This window comes from Sorex fumeus, unplaced genomic scaffold, assembly GCF_029834395.1.
Source record: "Sorex fumeus unplaced genomic scaffold, SorFum_2.1 ptg000010l, whole genome shotgun sequence".
Taxonomy (NCBI): Eukaryota; Metazoa; Chordata; class Mammalia; order Eulipotyphla; family Soricidae; genus Sorex; species Sorex fumeus.
Window position 1 is genome coordinate 34,710,840 of NW_026606067.1, and position 16,443 is coordinate 34,727,282.

At 42.3% G+C, this 16,443-nt stretch overlaps 1 protein-coding gene across 1 annotated transcript; it reads right to left on the bottom strand.

Moving 5' to 3' along the window:
- Positions 1-942: 942 nt before the first annotated feature.
- On the bottom strand, positions 943-13,974 carry EIF5A2 (eukaryotic translation initiation factor 5A2). Its single transcript, XM_056110761.1, has 4 exons — positions 13,803-13,974; positions 13,179-13,283; positions 2,538-2,669; positions 943-1,471 (listed from the first exon to the last, which is right to left on the bottom strand). Exons 1-4 carry the CDS (start codon positions 13,965-13,967, stop codon positions 1,412-1,414), a joined length of 462 nt encoding a protein of 153 aa, XP_055966736.1. The 5' UTR covers positions 13,968-13,974; the 3' UTR covers positions 943-1,411.
- Between the last annotated feature and the right edge of the window lie 2,469 nt (positions 13,975-16,443).

Sequence of the window (16,443 nt, forward strand, 5' to 3'; positions counted from 1 at the left end):
AAATACATGTATTTCTTAAAATAAGTTAAATAATTATCACACAAAGTAACTTTTCTTCCATGACTCACTTTCATTTCACTGTAGAACAAAGTATACAAATTGGACAAATGTTCAAAGAAACGGAAAATAAGAGTTTCCAGGTTTTTTTCTAACACTTAATTTATTTGGTTTGGGGGTCACACCTGGCAATGCTTAGGGCTACTCCTAGCTCTGTGCTTAGGAGTCCCTCCTGGCGGGCTCAGGGGACCACGTGGGGTGCTGGGGATCGAACCCAGGCTGACTGCTTGCCAGGGCAAGTGTCCTACCACGCTGCGCTCTCTCCAGCCTGACAAATATTTTAATGTCAAAATATCCACTTAAAAACTTCTGAAAGGAAGTAACTCAATATTATATGTATTCAAAATAAGTGGTAAAAATCACTGCATAGTATCCTCTATATAAAGCAGGGAGGGAGTGAAAGAAGCAAAACACAACTAGAAACTTTACATTTTTATCCTAATAGAGGTCTCAAAAACATGCAGAGTATTAACCAACCTCTAATGCCACTGTTCCTGTCTTTTCTTTCTTTCCATCCTGATTCACTAATGATCATCTAACAGACCAGTGCACCTCTGTCACTTGTAGGTAGCAAGATCACCATATATACATGAAGTTTGTCAACGATCTGACAAAAAATTACGATTGAGGTAATATAGGTGGCTGTACATGGCTCTTATTATGACTGACATCTTTTGATAACATGAGTATTTTTTGTTTATTTGTTTTGGGGCCACACCCAGCAGTGCTCAGGCTTTACTCCTGGCTCTGAGCTGAGGGATCAACTCCTGGTGGGCTCTGGAGACCATCAGGGGTGCTGGGGATTGAACCCAGGATGGCTATATGCAAGGCATGTGCCCTACCTGCTGTACTGTTACTTCAGCCCTGATGACATGATCTTTCTTTAAGGATTTGTGCTTGCCAGGCTGATACTACAACAATTCCAATCAATACATATTGTATATTATGTTTGACATTAATGCAGAGCAATTGAACTTAAATGTGGCACTTCAATACTACTAGATGCTACATTATTTAATTAAAACCCTGGTTTATTTATCATTTAAAATTCAGGATTGATGTGCTCAGAAAAATCTTGTCTAATGAAGCTATCATTTGTTTCTGGGACTCATACTGAAAACCGTAAGAATGTTACAGAAAAGACCTACAAAATTAAAAAAAAACATAACTATGTTTGATTATTCTTTTTAAGTGACCAATTGTCTGCAAAACAAATTAAGCATGATTTTTAAAGCAATTAAAAAACAAATGAGGTTGCTTATGAAGGCCATAGCTTTGGTGACAACGTAGAGCCAAACTTTAGATCTGCGCTTGATCCAGACCCAAGCAGTTTGCTCATGTCTAATTTTCCCATCTATTTGCAGGGCTTTATGGCGACGGCATATTCTTCACTCATCGCACACATGACAGACACCTGAAAGTGAAAAAATGCAGGCAAAGAATTATTTAGATAAGGTGTAGTTAATTAATCACACATTACTACTTGTGGAGATTTTATCCACAGTGAATTTGGAAAGTTATTCCAAGATCAAGGAATCTTTGTGTACTATTTTCTAAAGTGGAATTTCCTACACTATTGACTCTAAAACAACATTTAGGGAACAGAGAGAATGAGGACAAATATTTTAATAATTGTAAGATGTTACACTTTCAAAAGTTATAATAAAGACACAAATCCCTTTAACTTTTTTTTTTTTGGTGATTCTAAGGGATTAAACCCAGGGGTCTTGAACATGCAATATAAGTTCTATACGATGGAACCACATTTCTGGCCCTAAATCTCCTTCACTATTTAATACTTCCAAAGCATAATTTCTCATCCTTGAGAGTGTCTCAAATCTGTTTTTCTAAACAAATTTGAACTTGACAGATTCTATGTAGCACAAAAGCGGATACTTTCTTGAGTAATTCGTTTCTAAAGTATTGAAAAAATTGCTTTCTAGAGATAATTTTCAACATTTCAGTGGCACTTATTTTTTGGGAGGCTCCCAAGCAGTGTTCCGGAGATCCAGGGCTCCACCTTTTCAACTAACCAGGACAAGAATGCGATGGAGCTCAGGCCCTGCTGGGCTGGGGATACCCAGGCCATGCCCACAGTGGCAGGGGCTTTAACGGGGTTTCCAGGGCTGTGATGCACAGGGGACCACATCATGCTAGGAATTAAACTCAGGCCAGGTGCATGCCAGGCATGTGCCCTTAACCACTGTACTATCTCCTGCTGCCATTTCATAGTATTTAAAAGCTTCATTTCATCAATAGGATTTTCTCATCCCATTTTTATTGAGGCACAATTTATAATACTGTTAATGATAAGCTTCATGCATACATCGTTCCAACACCACACTCACCACCAGAGTGCCCGTTTGCTTCCAACAATGTCTCAGGGATCCTGTTACTGCCAACTACTCCACCCCCTACCCTTCAGTATGTCAAAGTTTCTATAAGACGCTTTTAAAAACAGTCTTCCCGTTGGTCTTTACCTGTACATCTTCACCTGCATTGTATTTTCCTTCAATTTCTTTGCCTAGTTCACCTTCTGGCAGCTTAAGATCCTCACGAACTTCACCAGTTTCTGTCAGCAGGGAGAGGTAACCATCCTGAATACAGATCAGCTATTAAAAGAAATTAGATTAGATTATATTCATTCTTTCTAATGATAGACAGTAAATTGCAATCCATATGAATTATAATTACAGAGTAATTTACTGATAGGTTTTTGGTGTTTAAAAATGTTAGATATATTACAAAAAGCATAATATATATAAATTAGAAGTATAAGTTCAAAAGCATAATACATATTACAATATATATTGGAAGTATAAGCTCATTCTTTCTTGTCTCCTCCTCTTGCCATCAAATCTGTACATTAAATAATTAAAAATTCTTCACAGTATAACGTGAAGCACAAAGATAATTCAAATACAGTTGCTTTAAAATAAATATATATGTATTTTTCAGCAAGTTGTCTTCAGTTAATATCGTCTTAGAAATTGTTTCAGTCAGGAGTGTGGACCTACTTTTAATCTCTTTAGTCTTTTGATAATCCAGTAAAGTATAATTGGTTAACCTTTTCCCATTAATGGACACAAAAGTTATTTTCAGTTTTTTACTATTAGAAACATTGTTTCATAATTTGATTATGAACAAAGGTTAATAGAAAAATGTACGCACATGCACTGTTACCACTGTACTGTTTTTTAAAAGACTAACAGTAGCTTGCTGATAAAATTATCCAACAAACCTAGTCAGCAATCTAAGTTGCAAAAAGGCAGTTCTGATATAATAAATTTCTTTTATGAAAGACACAAAGGTCCTTTCTTTGTATCAGTATTTAGAATTCTTCCATACATGTCAGTTTTATTAAAAAGTCACCTAGGGGTTCAGTGGACAGGGCACTTGCCATGCACAAGGCTGACCCTAGCTTAATGCCTGGCACCATATATGGTGCCCTGAGCACCACCAGGAGTGATCCCTGAGTGCAGAGAAGTAAACCCTGATCACGGCTGGTTACAATGGCACTTCCCCACCCTCCAGCCCCGCCCCCCAAACCAACACCCCTTGCCCTCTCTCCCGCATGACAGTCATCAGAAGATGCTAACAATGACCAACACAAAGAGTCAAAAACATGGTCCCAAACCACCCTTAATTATAATGACCTAATACAGGCATGTCAGAGGAGAAATTTTCAAGGGCCTGAGGAGATAATACAGAAGTTAAGGCATTTGCCTTGCATGAGGCTGACTCTAGCTTGATCCCTGGAACTGCATAAGGTCCCCTAAGCACTGAATACAGAGCCAAAGCAATCCCTGTGCACCTTTAGGTGTGGCCCCAGATCCAAAGCAAACAAAAATTTCAGGTCTGGGGAGATAGCTCAATGTGTGGATTGAAGTAAAGACCCAGTATGCTTAAGGCTCAAGTTTGATTCTTGGCATTGAATGCCTTCTCCTAAGGGGATGGTCCTGCTGGTCAACTGGGCCACTGGGCCCAAGCATTGTCCTGTCCAGTCAATATACCCAGGCAGAGTATTTCTGGATTTCTGTGAGAGGCTCTCAGATTCCAGAAGTATTCCGAGCACTAGAAGTATTCCTGTTTAGAAGTACTCCTGAATAATATATAATTGACCCTCCTCCTCTCCCCAAAACACATATATACACATACACACAGACACATAGACACATAGACACACACACACACAGAACGAGAAAGACAGTCTAATAGGACAGGGGGAATCTATTAATAGAGAAATCAAATCAATATGTGGAACTTATTTAGGTTCCCATTTAGACAAACTATAAGACAAAACAGTAACTAGAATTTCTAAAAAAGTCAAATAATGTAGATTGGCTCTTTGAAAACATTCTGTATGGATTCTTATACCACACCACACTTGATCTTAGCCAAAAGGCCGAGAAGCGATGGGCTGGAGCGATTGCACAGCGGTAGGGCATTTGCCTTGCATGCAGCCAGCCTGGCCGAGCTGGGTTTGGTTCGGAGAGCCTGGAAAACTACCTAGAGTACCTCACCCGCATGGCAAAGCCTGGCAAGCTACCCGTGACGTATTCAATATGCCAAACACAGTAATAAAAAAATGGAGACGTTACTGGGCCCGCTTGAGCAAATTGATGGAACAATGGGAGGATAGTGACAGTGATGGATTCTTATATTTTAGAGTTGTTAACAAAATATTCGCAGATGAAACAGTAAAAAGATATGATGTCTGGTATCAGTCTCAAATAAGAGGTAGAGAAAAAAAATATGGCCGACCTGAGTTCGATTCCTCTGCCCCTCTCGGAGAGCCCGGCAAGCTACCGAGAGTATTTGATATGCCAGACACAGTAACAACAAAGTCTCCAATGGAGACGTTACTGGGCCCGCTCGAGCAAATCGATGAACAACGGGAGGACCGTGATTCATGATCCGTGATGTTTCACCATCACCAATATCTCCCTTGTCACTCCTGACACATGCCCCACCCACCGTGATCAATCAAAGCATTGATAGAAAACAATACAATGTAAAGAATTAAGATTATTTAAAAATGGATTTAAAAAAGATGAAGTTATGATTATAAAATTTAAAGAGTTTATGAATAAAGAGTGGGCTGGAGCGATAGCACAGCGGTAGGGCGTTTGCCTTGCATGCAGCCAACATGACCGTTACTTGACATGAAAATAGACTGACAACTTAGAAAGAGACTGACATTTTGAAGTTGGATAACAGGTAAATAAGATTTATTTTATTTAAAACATTTCCACACATAAAAATAAAATGAGGGCTGGGCAAAAGAATTAGTAAAGGTAAGATAAGCTGCTTGCCTTGAATGCAGCTGATCTTGGTTCAACTTCCCGCACTCCATATAGTCCCCTGAGTACCACCAGGAATGATACTGAGCACAGATGCAGAGAAATGTCCTGAGCACTCTCAGGTGTGGCCCAAATCCCATTAAAAAAAAAAAAAAGGCTGCAGAGACAGCTTGAAGGGTTGAGCACATGCTTTACACGTGGGAGGCCCAGTCCATTCCAGGTACCACAGAGTCCGCTGAGCAGGTGAGAAGAGACCCTGAGCAACCTCAAGTGTGGTCCAAAAACGAAAACAAAAAGCAGAATCTGTAGCCAGGAACGTGGCTCAGCAGGAGATCATCTGCCGTACATATGTGAGGCTCTGGGTTGAATCCCTGGGACCTCGTGTACAAAAATTGAAAAGAAAAACATGAAGTATGTAATAGTACATCAGAACTCTAAAAAGAACACGTAACTACTAAATATTTGGAGACAAGATATTGAGAAAACAAACCATAAAGAAAAGAAAGAAAGAATAAGGAAGGGTTTTTGACTGCAAATTCTGCCCGTGATGTTTGTTGCCAGAATGAAGAGAACATGGAAAAAAGGAAAATAGCTGAGAAATATTTCTTTTGCCTGTATTAGTACTGCTGGTATACAACAGAAGGCTGTAGAAGGCGTTTGGTGTTTTGTGAGCCCTAATCTTGTTGTTTGTATGTTTCATTTTGTTTTGGGACAGTGCCTAGGGATTAGTCCTAATTCTGCATTTAGGATTTACTCCTGGTGCTGCTCTGGTGGCATTTGAGATGCTGGGGCTGAACCCAGATTGCATGAGGCAAAGGCCCGACCCATTGTACCACGGCTCTGGCCCATTAACCCAAATCTTGCTTAATTTATCTGGTGGGTGGGGAGGGGGTCGAGAGGTTTGGGTTACATCCTGTAGTGTCCATGCATTCTGCCTGGGACTGTGCATGGGATTAGTCCTAGCAGTACTCTGCAGACCATCTGCAGTGTTGAGGACGGATCTGGGGCTAGCCATATGCAAGGCCTTACACCCTGTCCTATCTCTCTGATGTAGCCCTTATTTCTTAACGTGGTCTGTCTCTTTCAAAACCAGAATTCTCTAGGATCTCTTTTTTCTTTCTACTTCTCTTCTTCCAGCTTCCCTTAAAGCTACTTCCTTCTTGTTGCTAGTCCCTGGTAGAGATTTACTATTGTTGCATTCATCCGAAGAAAATAATATTACCAACATTAATATGATCCTACCACTCCCAATCGCAAGCCACAAAGTAGTAGGATAAACACCAGCAATACTCCATCACCACCTGGAAGTAGCTTATACGACACAAACCTGGTACCTTAAGGATTCAAACAAATTGAATGGGAAGTAGCTCACTCTCTGAGAGAAACCTTTTGTGCCACCATCACTTTTCCCTCATTTCATAACAAAAGTTATGAGTTAAGGAACTCAGCTGAGACAAAAAAAATCCATAAAGATTTAGATAGTTATATGTGATGGAACAAACTATTCAGAGGAGGTCCTTAGAGGCGATGAGAACTTCATGCACTGGATTTGACAGGAGAACCAAACAGGTTTGGATTCACACTAACCATGGGCAATGACAAAGAGTGTAGATGGAGAATCAAGACCACCAGAAAAAAAAAAGTCAGGGAAATTGCTGACAAGAAAGATCTAAAGAAGTAGGATGTGGAAGGAAGCAGCTCTCCAAGCCAGTTAAAATGTGTCCGCACGAACGCTTACCAAAGGGGATCTGCTTTGGCAATTAGATGGACAAGATGATTCTATCTGTGAGTGCCATTCAGCTTCTCTGAGTAGTCGCCCCAGTTCTTGTTCAACTGGCTCTAGAACAGAGTGAGCACGGTGGCATGGGCTCAGTCACATAGGCTGACATGACCTGTTTAGTCAACATCAAACTAGAGACCAGTATCGAGTGCCAAATATGGCACCATCCACCAAGTAACACCCTACCCCTTTCATTAGGGAAGTGGCAGCCTACAGGAAGTGTTTCTCACTCTAGATGCAGATTCACAGCTCTCTCCAGCTTGTAGTGCTTTGTCAAAATTTCATATCTGGATTTATAGAATGCCTTCTTTCTGTCAGTATCTCATAGGGCATGCACAACTGACTGAAAATCTTACTTGACTGGCAAAATAAGAGGAAAATAGAACAGATTGGTGCTGGAGATTGAACCCAGGCTAGCTGGAAGCAAAGCAAATGCCCTACCCACTATACTATCACTCTGGCCTCCACCACACCCGTGTGTGTGGACCGAATGAAGATATCTTTGTCACCTGTGATGGACTGGGGTCCTGAGGTACTGTTTTAAAAACTTATATATTTCAATATATGTTATTATTTCCTCATAAGTAGAATAAAGATTTGTGAACCAAAGACTGTAGTTCTTTTCCCTATTATCCTTAGTAATAGGGATTACTTAGTATCTTTGAAAGTAGAATACTAATATTTGGTATGGTCTGGTAGATTATTTGGAGGGGTCGGGGAATGCCATAACTATCACATATATGGAAATATTTTTGAGCATTCCAGATCTAAAATATTACCTTCAAAATAACAACAGAAACAGTAGCAAAATATCTGCTTCATGTTCCTGAAACACTGAGATCTACTTGTTCAGAGATTTCTAATCCAAATAAGAGACTGATTCTACCAGAAACAGTTCCCACAGAACAGACATAAATTACAAAAAAGTTGTAAGCTCAAGGAATTCAGAGCATCATTATTTTCTTTGTTTTTGTTCTATCTTAAGTTGTAACTATATATCCCATTATTGAAAAAAACATTTAAAAAGTTTTAAACTGAAGAATACACTAGTATTTCATATTTGTGGATTTGATAACTGACCAGTAATCCAAAGGTCCATGCTATGCACTTTAAATTCTTTAATAATTAATTTTCCTTCTGAAAAATTGTCTTCAAATGAAAGACAAAACTTTAGTGAATGCAGATGCTTTTAACTTGTAACATTATACACAGGCATATCGAACTATGTTCTTTAGAAACTAAAGAAATGTGATTGAAGAGCACATAAGAGTCCCAACAAATTTCTTTATTTAAAAATCTGAAATTCCAAGATTTCCAAGGGTGTCAAGAAGTATTTCATAACATCACTTAGCTCCAACACCCTAAACAACTTTTATGAAAAAGAATAAAAATTAAAAATTTTAATTCAAATGGCATGTTTTTTATTTTTGTGTTTTTCTGGTTTGAGGGCAACAGTGGGCAGTGCTCAGGGTTTACTCCTGGCTCTGTGCTCAGAGATCACTCTGGGCAGTTCTTTGGGGACCATTTGGGGTCATGAGGAACCTGGGTCATCCATGTAGAAGGTGAGTCTGCTTTACCTGTTTTACTATCCCTCTGGGTCCTCGAATGATATTTTGGAATGAAAGAAGACCATTTTTCTTTCATTCTGAACTTATTTTAAAATACATAAAATTGTAAATATTTTATATTTGTTTTTATAACTAGGGATCATTCTTTAATTTCTATAAGAAAAAGATATATACATTTCTTTCACTTCAGCTAACTGCCATACTGGCACTTAAAATTCTGAATTTATCAGACATGAAGGACTACATCAAGATATAGGGCTGGAGAGACAGTATAGTGGGTAGAACGCTTGCGTTTCATAGCCCCAAGCACAGTTTTATCTTTATATGGTCTCCAGCCCCAGGAGTGATGACTTAGTGCAGAGTCAAGAGTAAGCCCTGAGCACGGCTAAGTCTAGCCCCAAACAAAACAAAAGAAATGATCAAACACTTGGAAAGGTTAGTGAATACCACCACTATACACTAAATATGACTAGAAAGGCTCACAAAACTAATTTTTTTTTCACTTTTTGGGTGACACCCGGTGATGCACAGGAGTTACTCCTGGTTCATGAACTCAGGAATTACTCCTGGCGGTGCTCAGGGGACCATATGGGATGCTGGGAATCGAACCTGGGTTGGCTGAGTGCAAGGCAAACCCCCTACCCGCTGTGCTATCACTCCAGCCCCAGAACTAATTTTTTATTTGTTTCAGTTTTGGGTCACAAAAGGTGATACTCAAGTACCACTCCCTGCTCAATGCTTAGGTCACCCCTAGTGGAGCTAGGGGTACCACACAGTGCTGGGGCTTCCAGCCGAGACAACTGCATGGAAAACGTGTTCTATCTTGGTGTACTCTCTCCAGCCCATAACTAGTATGTTTGTGTATTTAATGAACAGAAGTTAAGTGTTCTGTGGGGATCTGATAATGAAGTAATTGCGATCTCTGAGAACTTTATAAAACGACTATTCTAACTACATCTAACAGTGATCCCATGAGGAATTTATGATTTTTATCACACCTCCTACATAAGGAAAGGCCAAAAGTCATGTAATTTGCCATCTGAGGTCATATAGTCAAGTACCAGAGAATTTAGACCCAGATTTCTGGCTTGAATCATGTCTTATTTTTCAGTATAGACTGAAAGTAGAGTAAGGAAAGTAAAGGACTTGCTTGGGTGCAAAATTTAAGATGTCAAAAAAACACTTGAGGGGCTGGAGCAATAGCACAGTGGGTAGGGTGTTTTCCTTGCACGCGGCCGACCCGGGTTCGATTCCCAGCATCCCATGTAGTTCCCCGAGCACTGTTAGGAGTGATTCCTGAGTGCAAAGCCAGGAGTAACCCCCGAGCATCAGCGGGTATAACCCCCCCAAAAAAAACACTTGATAAATAGATGATCTGATATTATAATAATCTAGAATTAATGCAAAATTCTATGCTAAACTAAATATCAAGTTAATATACAGTCAGAATCAGAAAGACTTAATTTTTCTGTTTCCATAGACTATTATAAATTTTTGTGCATGAGAACAGGGTCTCACTTCATCCCTCTCATTCCATTTGTACCCCACTTTATTACAAAAGAAAAGGCAAACTAAAGCTTTCCCTTGTTAAGTCTTGAACTTTACTTAATGATTGGCTAATCTGAGCATAGGGTTCAAATATATGAACCCTTATAGTATGTCTATGAAACATACAAAAACATCTGGCATTGAATACATTTAATTAATATAATCCTGGAGATATTCAGAGCATTTTAGGGGGTGAAAAGAGAAATCTTTTCCTGGCAAAATGAAATTCCATGATTAGCTTTAGTTTGCTACACTGGCTATACCTCACTTAATCACATACACATGTAACAAATGTTTATTGAGCTCCCATTATGTACCCTATGTCAATCATGTGATCAAAATATAATGAAATAATTACACAAATTTTATTTTGATGCAGGATTGAACTAAGGTTCATACAAAGTATGTATGTGGTCTATAACTCCGCTACATCCTCAAAAAAATATTAGCACTGTAGCATTGTCCTCCCGTTGTTCATCATTTTGCTCAAGCAGGCCCAGTAACGTCTCTATTGTGAGACTTGTTGTTACTATGTTTGGCATATCCAATACTTCATGGGTCACTTGCCAGGCTTTGCCCTGCAGGTGAGATACTCTTGGTACTTGCCAGTCTCTCTGAGAGGGGCAGAGGAATCGAACCCGGCTTGGCCTGGCCAGCTGCAAGCAAGGCAAATGCCCTACCACTGTGCTGTTGCTCTAGACTCAAAATAATATTACTACAAAGTTATTGAGGTATATTTTCTTATTTAATCATCATATTATATACCTCCTTTGTAGATAGGAAAAACAAGGCACAGAAAGGATGTGTAATTTGTATGTGTAATTTGTTCAAGGGTATCCAGTTAGGAAGTAGTAAAGATCTGCCTTATGAAACCACTTGCTATTTTTGAACTAAAACAATTCAATTTTTTTTAAATTTTATTGAATCACTGTGAGATAGTTATAAGCTTTCATGTTTGGGTTACAATCACACAATGATCAAACACCCATCTCTCCACCAATGCACATTCCCCATCACCAATATCCCCAGTATAACCCCCCTTTCCCACCCTCCCCCTGCCTCCATGGCAGACAACATTCCCCATACTCTCTACTTTTGGGCATTATGGTTTTCAATGCAGACACTGAGAGGTTATCATGTTTGGTCCTTTATCTACTTTCTGCACACATCTCCCATCCCGACCGATTCCTCCACCCATGTGTTTCTTAGTGATCCCTTCTCTATTCCAGCTGCCTTCTCCCCTTTGCTCATGAGGCAGGCTTCCAGCTATGGAGCAATCTATCTGTTTCGTGTATCTACTGTCCTTAGGTGTCAGTCTCATGTTATGTTGTTTTATATTCTGCAAACGAGTGCAGTCCTTCTATGTCCCTCTCTTTCCGACTCATTTCACTTAGCATGATACTCTTCATGTCTATCCATTTATAAGTAAAGTTCATGACTTCATCTCTCCTGACAGCTGCATAGTATTCCATTGTGTAGATGTACCAAAGTTTCTTTAACCAGTCATCTGTTCTAGGGCACTTGGGTTGTTTCCAGATTTGGGCTAAACAATTCAAATTTCTATAGGCTTGAAAGCACCTAGGAAACATTTTATAAAAGAGAAGGAAAAAATATAAAAATGCTTACTAGATCAGGCTATGTAAAAACACATTTAAATGTGGATAAAGAATAAAAAGAAAACGACTGGATAATCAGTCTTCAATATAGCATTCTTTGGAAATCATACAATAAAATAAAAGGTATAGAAATAAGTCAGTTTAAACTGGATAAAAAAAACCCTAAGTATCATATATGACCTTTTTACTATGTTAAGAGAAAAAAGTTCTGTATAGAGTATGCAAAATGCAGAAAATGAAGACTCTCACAACTTGAGTTAGACTTCTGCATTACGAGGTGAAAGGCATGGTTACATCAATTTGCTAAACAATAAAATTCTATCATTCCATATGACCTACCCAAAAGAATAAGTGTGAAAGTATACATCTGTGCCTGTAATTTAACAGAAATTAAGTCTTAGTAAAGCTATACAGTTTTTCCATTTCCCTTCTTACATTCAGCGGTTTACCTTTTATGATTATACACTTATTTACCTAAGAATAGCAAATTCTGAACCATATTCAGGATATAAACTTGATTGGTAGAAACTGGATTTCAGTACTACTTTTTGTTCACTTTTGTTTGGGGGCCACACCAGGTTATGGTGAGGGCCTACTAGCTCTGCTCTAAGGAATGACTCCTGCAGTGCTCAGGTAACCATATCAGATGTCCAGGATCAAACGCTGGTTCACCAAGTACAAGGCAAATGCCCTACCCTCTGTCCTACCACTCTGGCCCCCAAGATTCCAGTAATATCTTTAAACTCTTAAAGTCTGAGAAACGAACAGAAAAATCTGCAAAGGATTCATGAGAATATGAATTTTACTGAATACTGGATTTAGTCACAATGTGCAGTCTGAAAAATATCTGGTCTTAGAATAAGTGGACAACTTTTGAAAAACATCAGAATGTTAAGAAAATAAAACCCAGCAAATAACCAAATCCTAGAAAAGGTAAAGTACTTAAAAGATCACTCTATCTCCAATTCCTAAGAAATCTTTTAGTTGTTTTCTAACCAATGTTCAATTGGTTAGAAACGGCTGTGAAAGTACTCCTGGGCTTTTGTTAAATTACAGTTGACAGAAAAAAAGTATTTGCACCTTTTTTTTTCTTTTTGGTTCACACCTGGCAATGCACAGGAGTTACTCTTGGCTCTGCACTCAGGAATCACTCCTGGCGGTGCTCAGGGGACCATATGGGATGCTGGGAATCGAACTCGGGTTGGCTGCATGCAAGGCAAACGCCCTACCCACTGTGCTATCGCTCCAGCCCCAGTATTTGCACTTTTAAGAAACAAGCAGCATTCTGAAATAAATTTGCACTTACTTGGTAATCATTTCTCTTAATATTTGGAACATCCATATTGTGAGTGGAAGGGCAAATATCTTCATATTTTTTGCCCGTGAAAATATCAATTCCAACAAGGTGAACCTGTACGAGAACAGGACTCCTATTTAATCTTCGCCAAGTAAATCACTCATTACAGACACAGGAGCACAATACACCGATCATGACCAATTATTTCTCCTTCCAAGGTCATCTAATTTTACTCTTTAGAAAAACGGAGTGGTTACTGAACGGAGAAGCAGGGAACACCTAGACAGTGTTCTGGCGTATCAAGATTCAGCGTCACATACACTTCAGGAATCCAATAAAAAAAAAAAAACATTAAGGAAGGTTCCCTAGAATTATGTGAGAACAGGTTTTCTCATCTGCAAACTGAAAAGTCACTTCGGATGCAGGAAAGTTTCAGTTCCCAGTTAATGAAAATGAGGGGTGCAGGAAGGAATAGTCTTCCAGTAATCTAAGTAATCTCTGATCACCCAGTAATTATTGTAAGAAAAAAAAAGTGCTCGTTACAGAACTGTAAGTAGATAAATCTCAGGCTGTGTACTGGAATACAGAACGATTAAAAAACCCCGAGGCCAAGAGACTGGAGGGGACCCATACCTTGGCGTGCCCGTGCTTCCCGGTCTTGGAAGTTGACATCTCCACGATTTTGCACGGCCGGCCTTTGAGTACCACGAACCCGTTTTTGCGCAGCGCCGAGCACTGCATCGGGTAAGTACTGGAAGCTCCTGCGTCTCCAGTCGCGAAATCGATCTCATCTGCCATCCTGGGCGAGGGGCTGGTGTGGCTCTTCCTAGGGAACTACGCACAAAGTTTGTGCATTGGGGTTTTTGGGGTTTTTTTTTCCCCCCACAATAGGCATGCAGGCAGAGGACGGTCTTCACGGTGCGAAATGAGCTCATAGTCTTGCATTTTATGGAGCAGCTGCGGCCAGTGGGTCTTTGCTAATTCCAGCCTCGACAAACTTTTGCATGCATTGATGGGAAATGGGGAGGGGACGCAGCTCGCCGCGGGAGCTGGAGACCCAGCCCCGGTGCGCGCGGCAGGAGGGTGGGGGGTGGGGCTGCAGGTCCCGGTCCACCCCGCACCCCCCACCCCGCGGTGGCAGCCGACGACCTTCTGCGCCACGCCGCGGGCCCTCGGCTGCCACCCGGAGCATCCCCGCTGCGGGGGGCCCAGCCCAGGCCGCAGGTCCCCGCGAAGGATGCAGAAGCCCGGGAGCTGGCCAGGAGCACTTGGCCCTCGGGCAGCGGCCCGAGCTCCCTCCACCCCCAACCCCCGCCGCGGCCGCCCGGGCCCCCTCGGGCGCCCCCCCGCACTGCCCGCATCCCCGGCCCGGCCCGCTCCGGGCCTGAGCCCCGCCGGTGCCGGCCCCCGCCTCCGCCAGCCCATCCATCCCCAACTCGCTCCGGCTCGGGGACCGCGGTGGGCCAGGCCGGGCCCTGCTCGGCTCGGGTCCCGGTCCCCCTCGCTTCTCCCCAAGTCTTCACCTTGCAGCCTCCCGCCTGCGTGCGGACCGCCCCGGTCCCGGACCGGAGATGCAGTGGCGGCGGGGACAGCGCTGGCGGCCGCGGCGGTACCGAGAGCCGGGGCGGGGCCGCCGCGCTTGGCCCCACCCGCTCTCCCCGCCCCGTCCCGCCCCCACCGCCACTCCGCTGCCGGGATTGGCCCGGCGCGCCGCAGGCACCGCCCTCGCGGGCTGTCATTGGCTCCGAGGTGGTGGGGGCCCCGCCCCATCACGTGAAGAGTGCCCTGGCAACCCCACGTGCTGCGGACTCGGGCACTTCCGGCGTGAAGGGTGCTCCCTGGAGTCAGGGTACGGGGGCCAAACTGGACCAGAAGTGAACTTGCTCCCTCTGGAAGTTTTATTTTATTTTTTTAATTTTTATTTATTTATTTTTTAGATTTTTATTAGTGAAATACCACGAGGTACAGTTGTAGACTTATAAATTTTTGTGCTTGGGTTTCAGTTATATAATGATTGGGTACCCATCCCTCCACCAGTGCCCGGTCTCCACCACCAATGATCCCAGTATCCCTCCCACCCCCATCCCCCCAACCCACCCTGCATCTGTGGCAGGTCATTCCCCTTTGTTCGCTCTCTCCTTTTGGGTGCTGTGGTTTGCAAAAGAGGCATTGTGTGGCAATCATGTTCGGTCTATAGTCTACTTTCAGTATGCATCCATGACATTTGGGTGGTCCCTACTCTCAGAGGCGGGGCGGGAAGCACCTGATGACCGGTAGCCTTCACGAGGCACAGGAATGGGCCGGGAGGACACTCGGAGCTGCGAACCTCTGGCTCTGCTGGTGTGGTCCTTAGGGTGCAAACCTTAGCTCAGAGAGGGTATTTGACTGCAGATACGGCACCCGGCTCCCACCCGGAGAGCAGAGAATGGGAGCCCAGCTACCCCAGGTTGAGAGTCTGGGAGCTTTGGGATTTGGAACTAGGGCAGAATCCCATCCACAGGTGGAGTTCCTAAGAAAGCCTCAGACTTCAAACCAGCAACCAATCCACCCCACCACCACATAGTGGTTCTTGTTGGGTTGTGGAGACAAAGGGTGTCTGGCGTGTACTGCTTTGTCCAGGCCAAAAAGGTGTTTTGCCTAACGCGGCCCCACAGCCCGCCTTTTTAAAAAAAAATCTCTTGGTGTTGGCATTGAGTTTGAGAGATGTCAGGTTTTCATAATAGGCCTGGAGTCAACAGAGACTTCATGAAGATGAAGGACCCTTAAAAAAGATGGACCCTCACTTTCACTGGATCTGTTTGAGAAACGACCAAAGTCTCTCACTGTGGCAACATGATCCAGAAAGTTCTTTTAGCATGCTAAGAGAACTGAGGAAGAGGGACAGTGATTTCACCTATTTGTGGGGGGAGCACTTGGCCTCCGGGCGGTAGGCGTAACTCCCCCACCCAGCCAGCGTTTTTTGCCAGTTATATTCACGTACATAGTATGTGCATGATACCCAAGGATGGTGGAAACGAAGGCCAGGAGGACTGGTCAGTGGTAGAAAACTTGCCACAAAGTGGATGGGGGGATGCAATTAGGACAGAGAAGGGACTACTGTGACAATGATAGTTAGAAATGATCCCTCTGGACAAAAACTTTGCGCTGAAAGGAGGTAAAGTGATATGCATGATGCCCTTTCAGTAACAGTATTGCAAACCATAGTGCCTAGAAGGAAAAAGGGTGTGTGTGTGAGTGTGTGTGTGTGTGTGTGTGTGAGAGAGAGAGAGAGAGA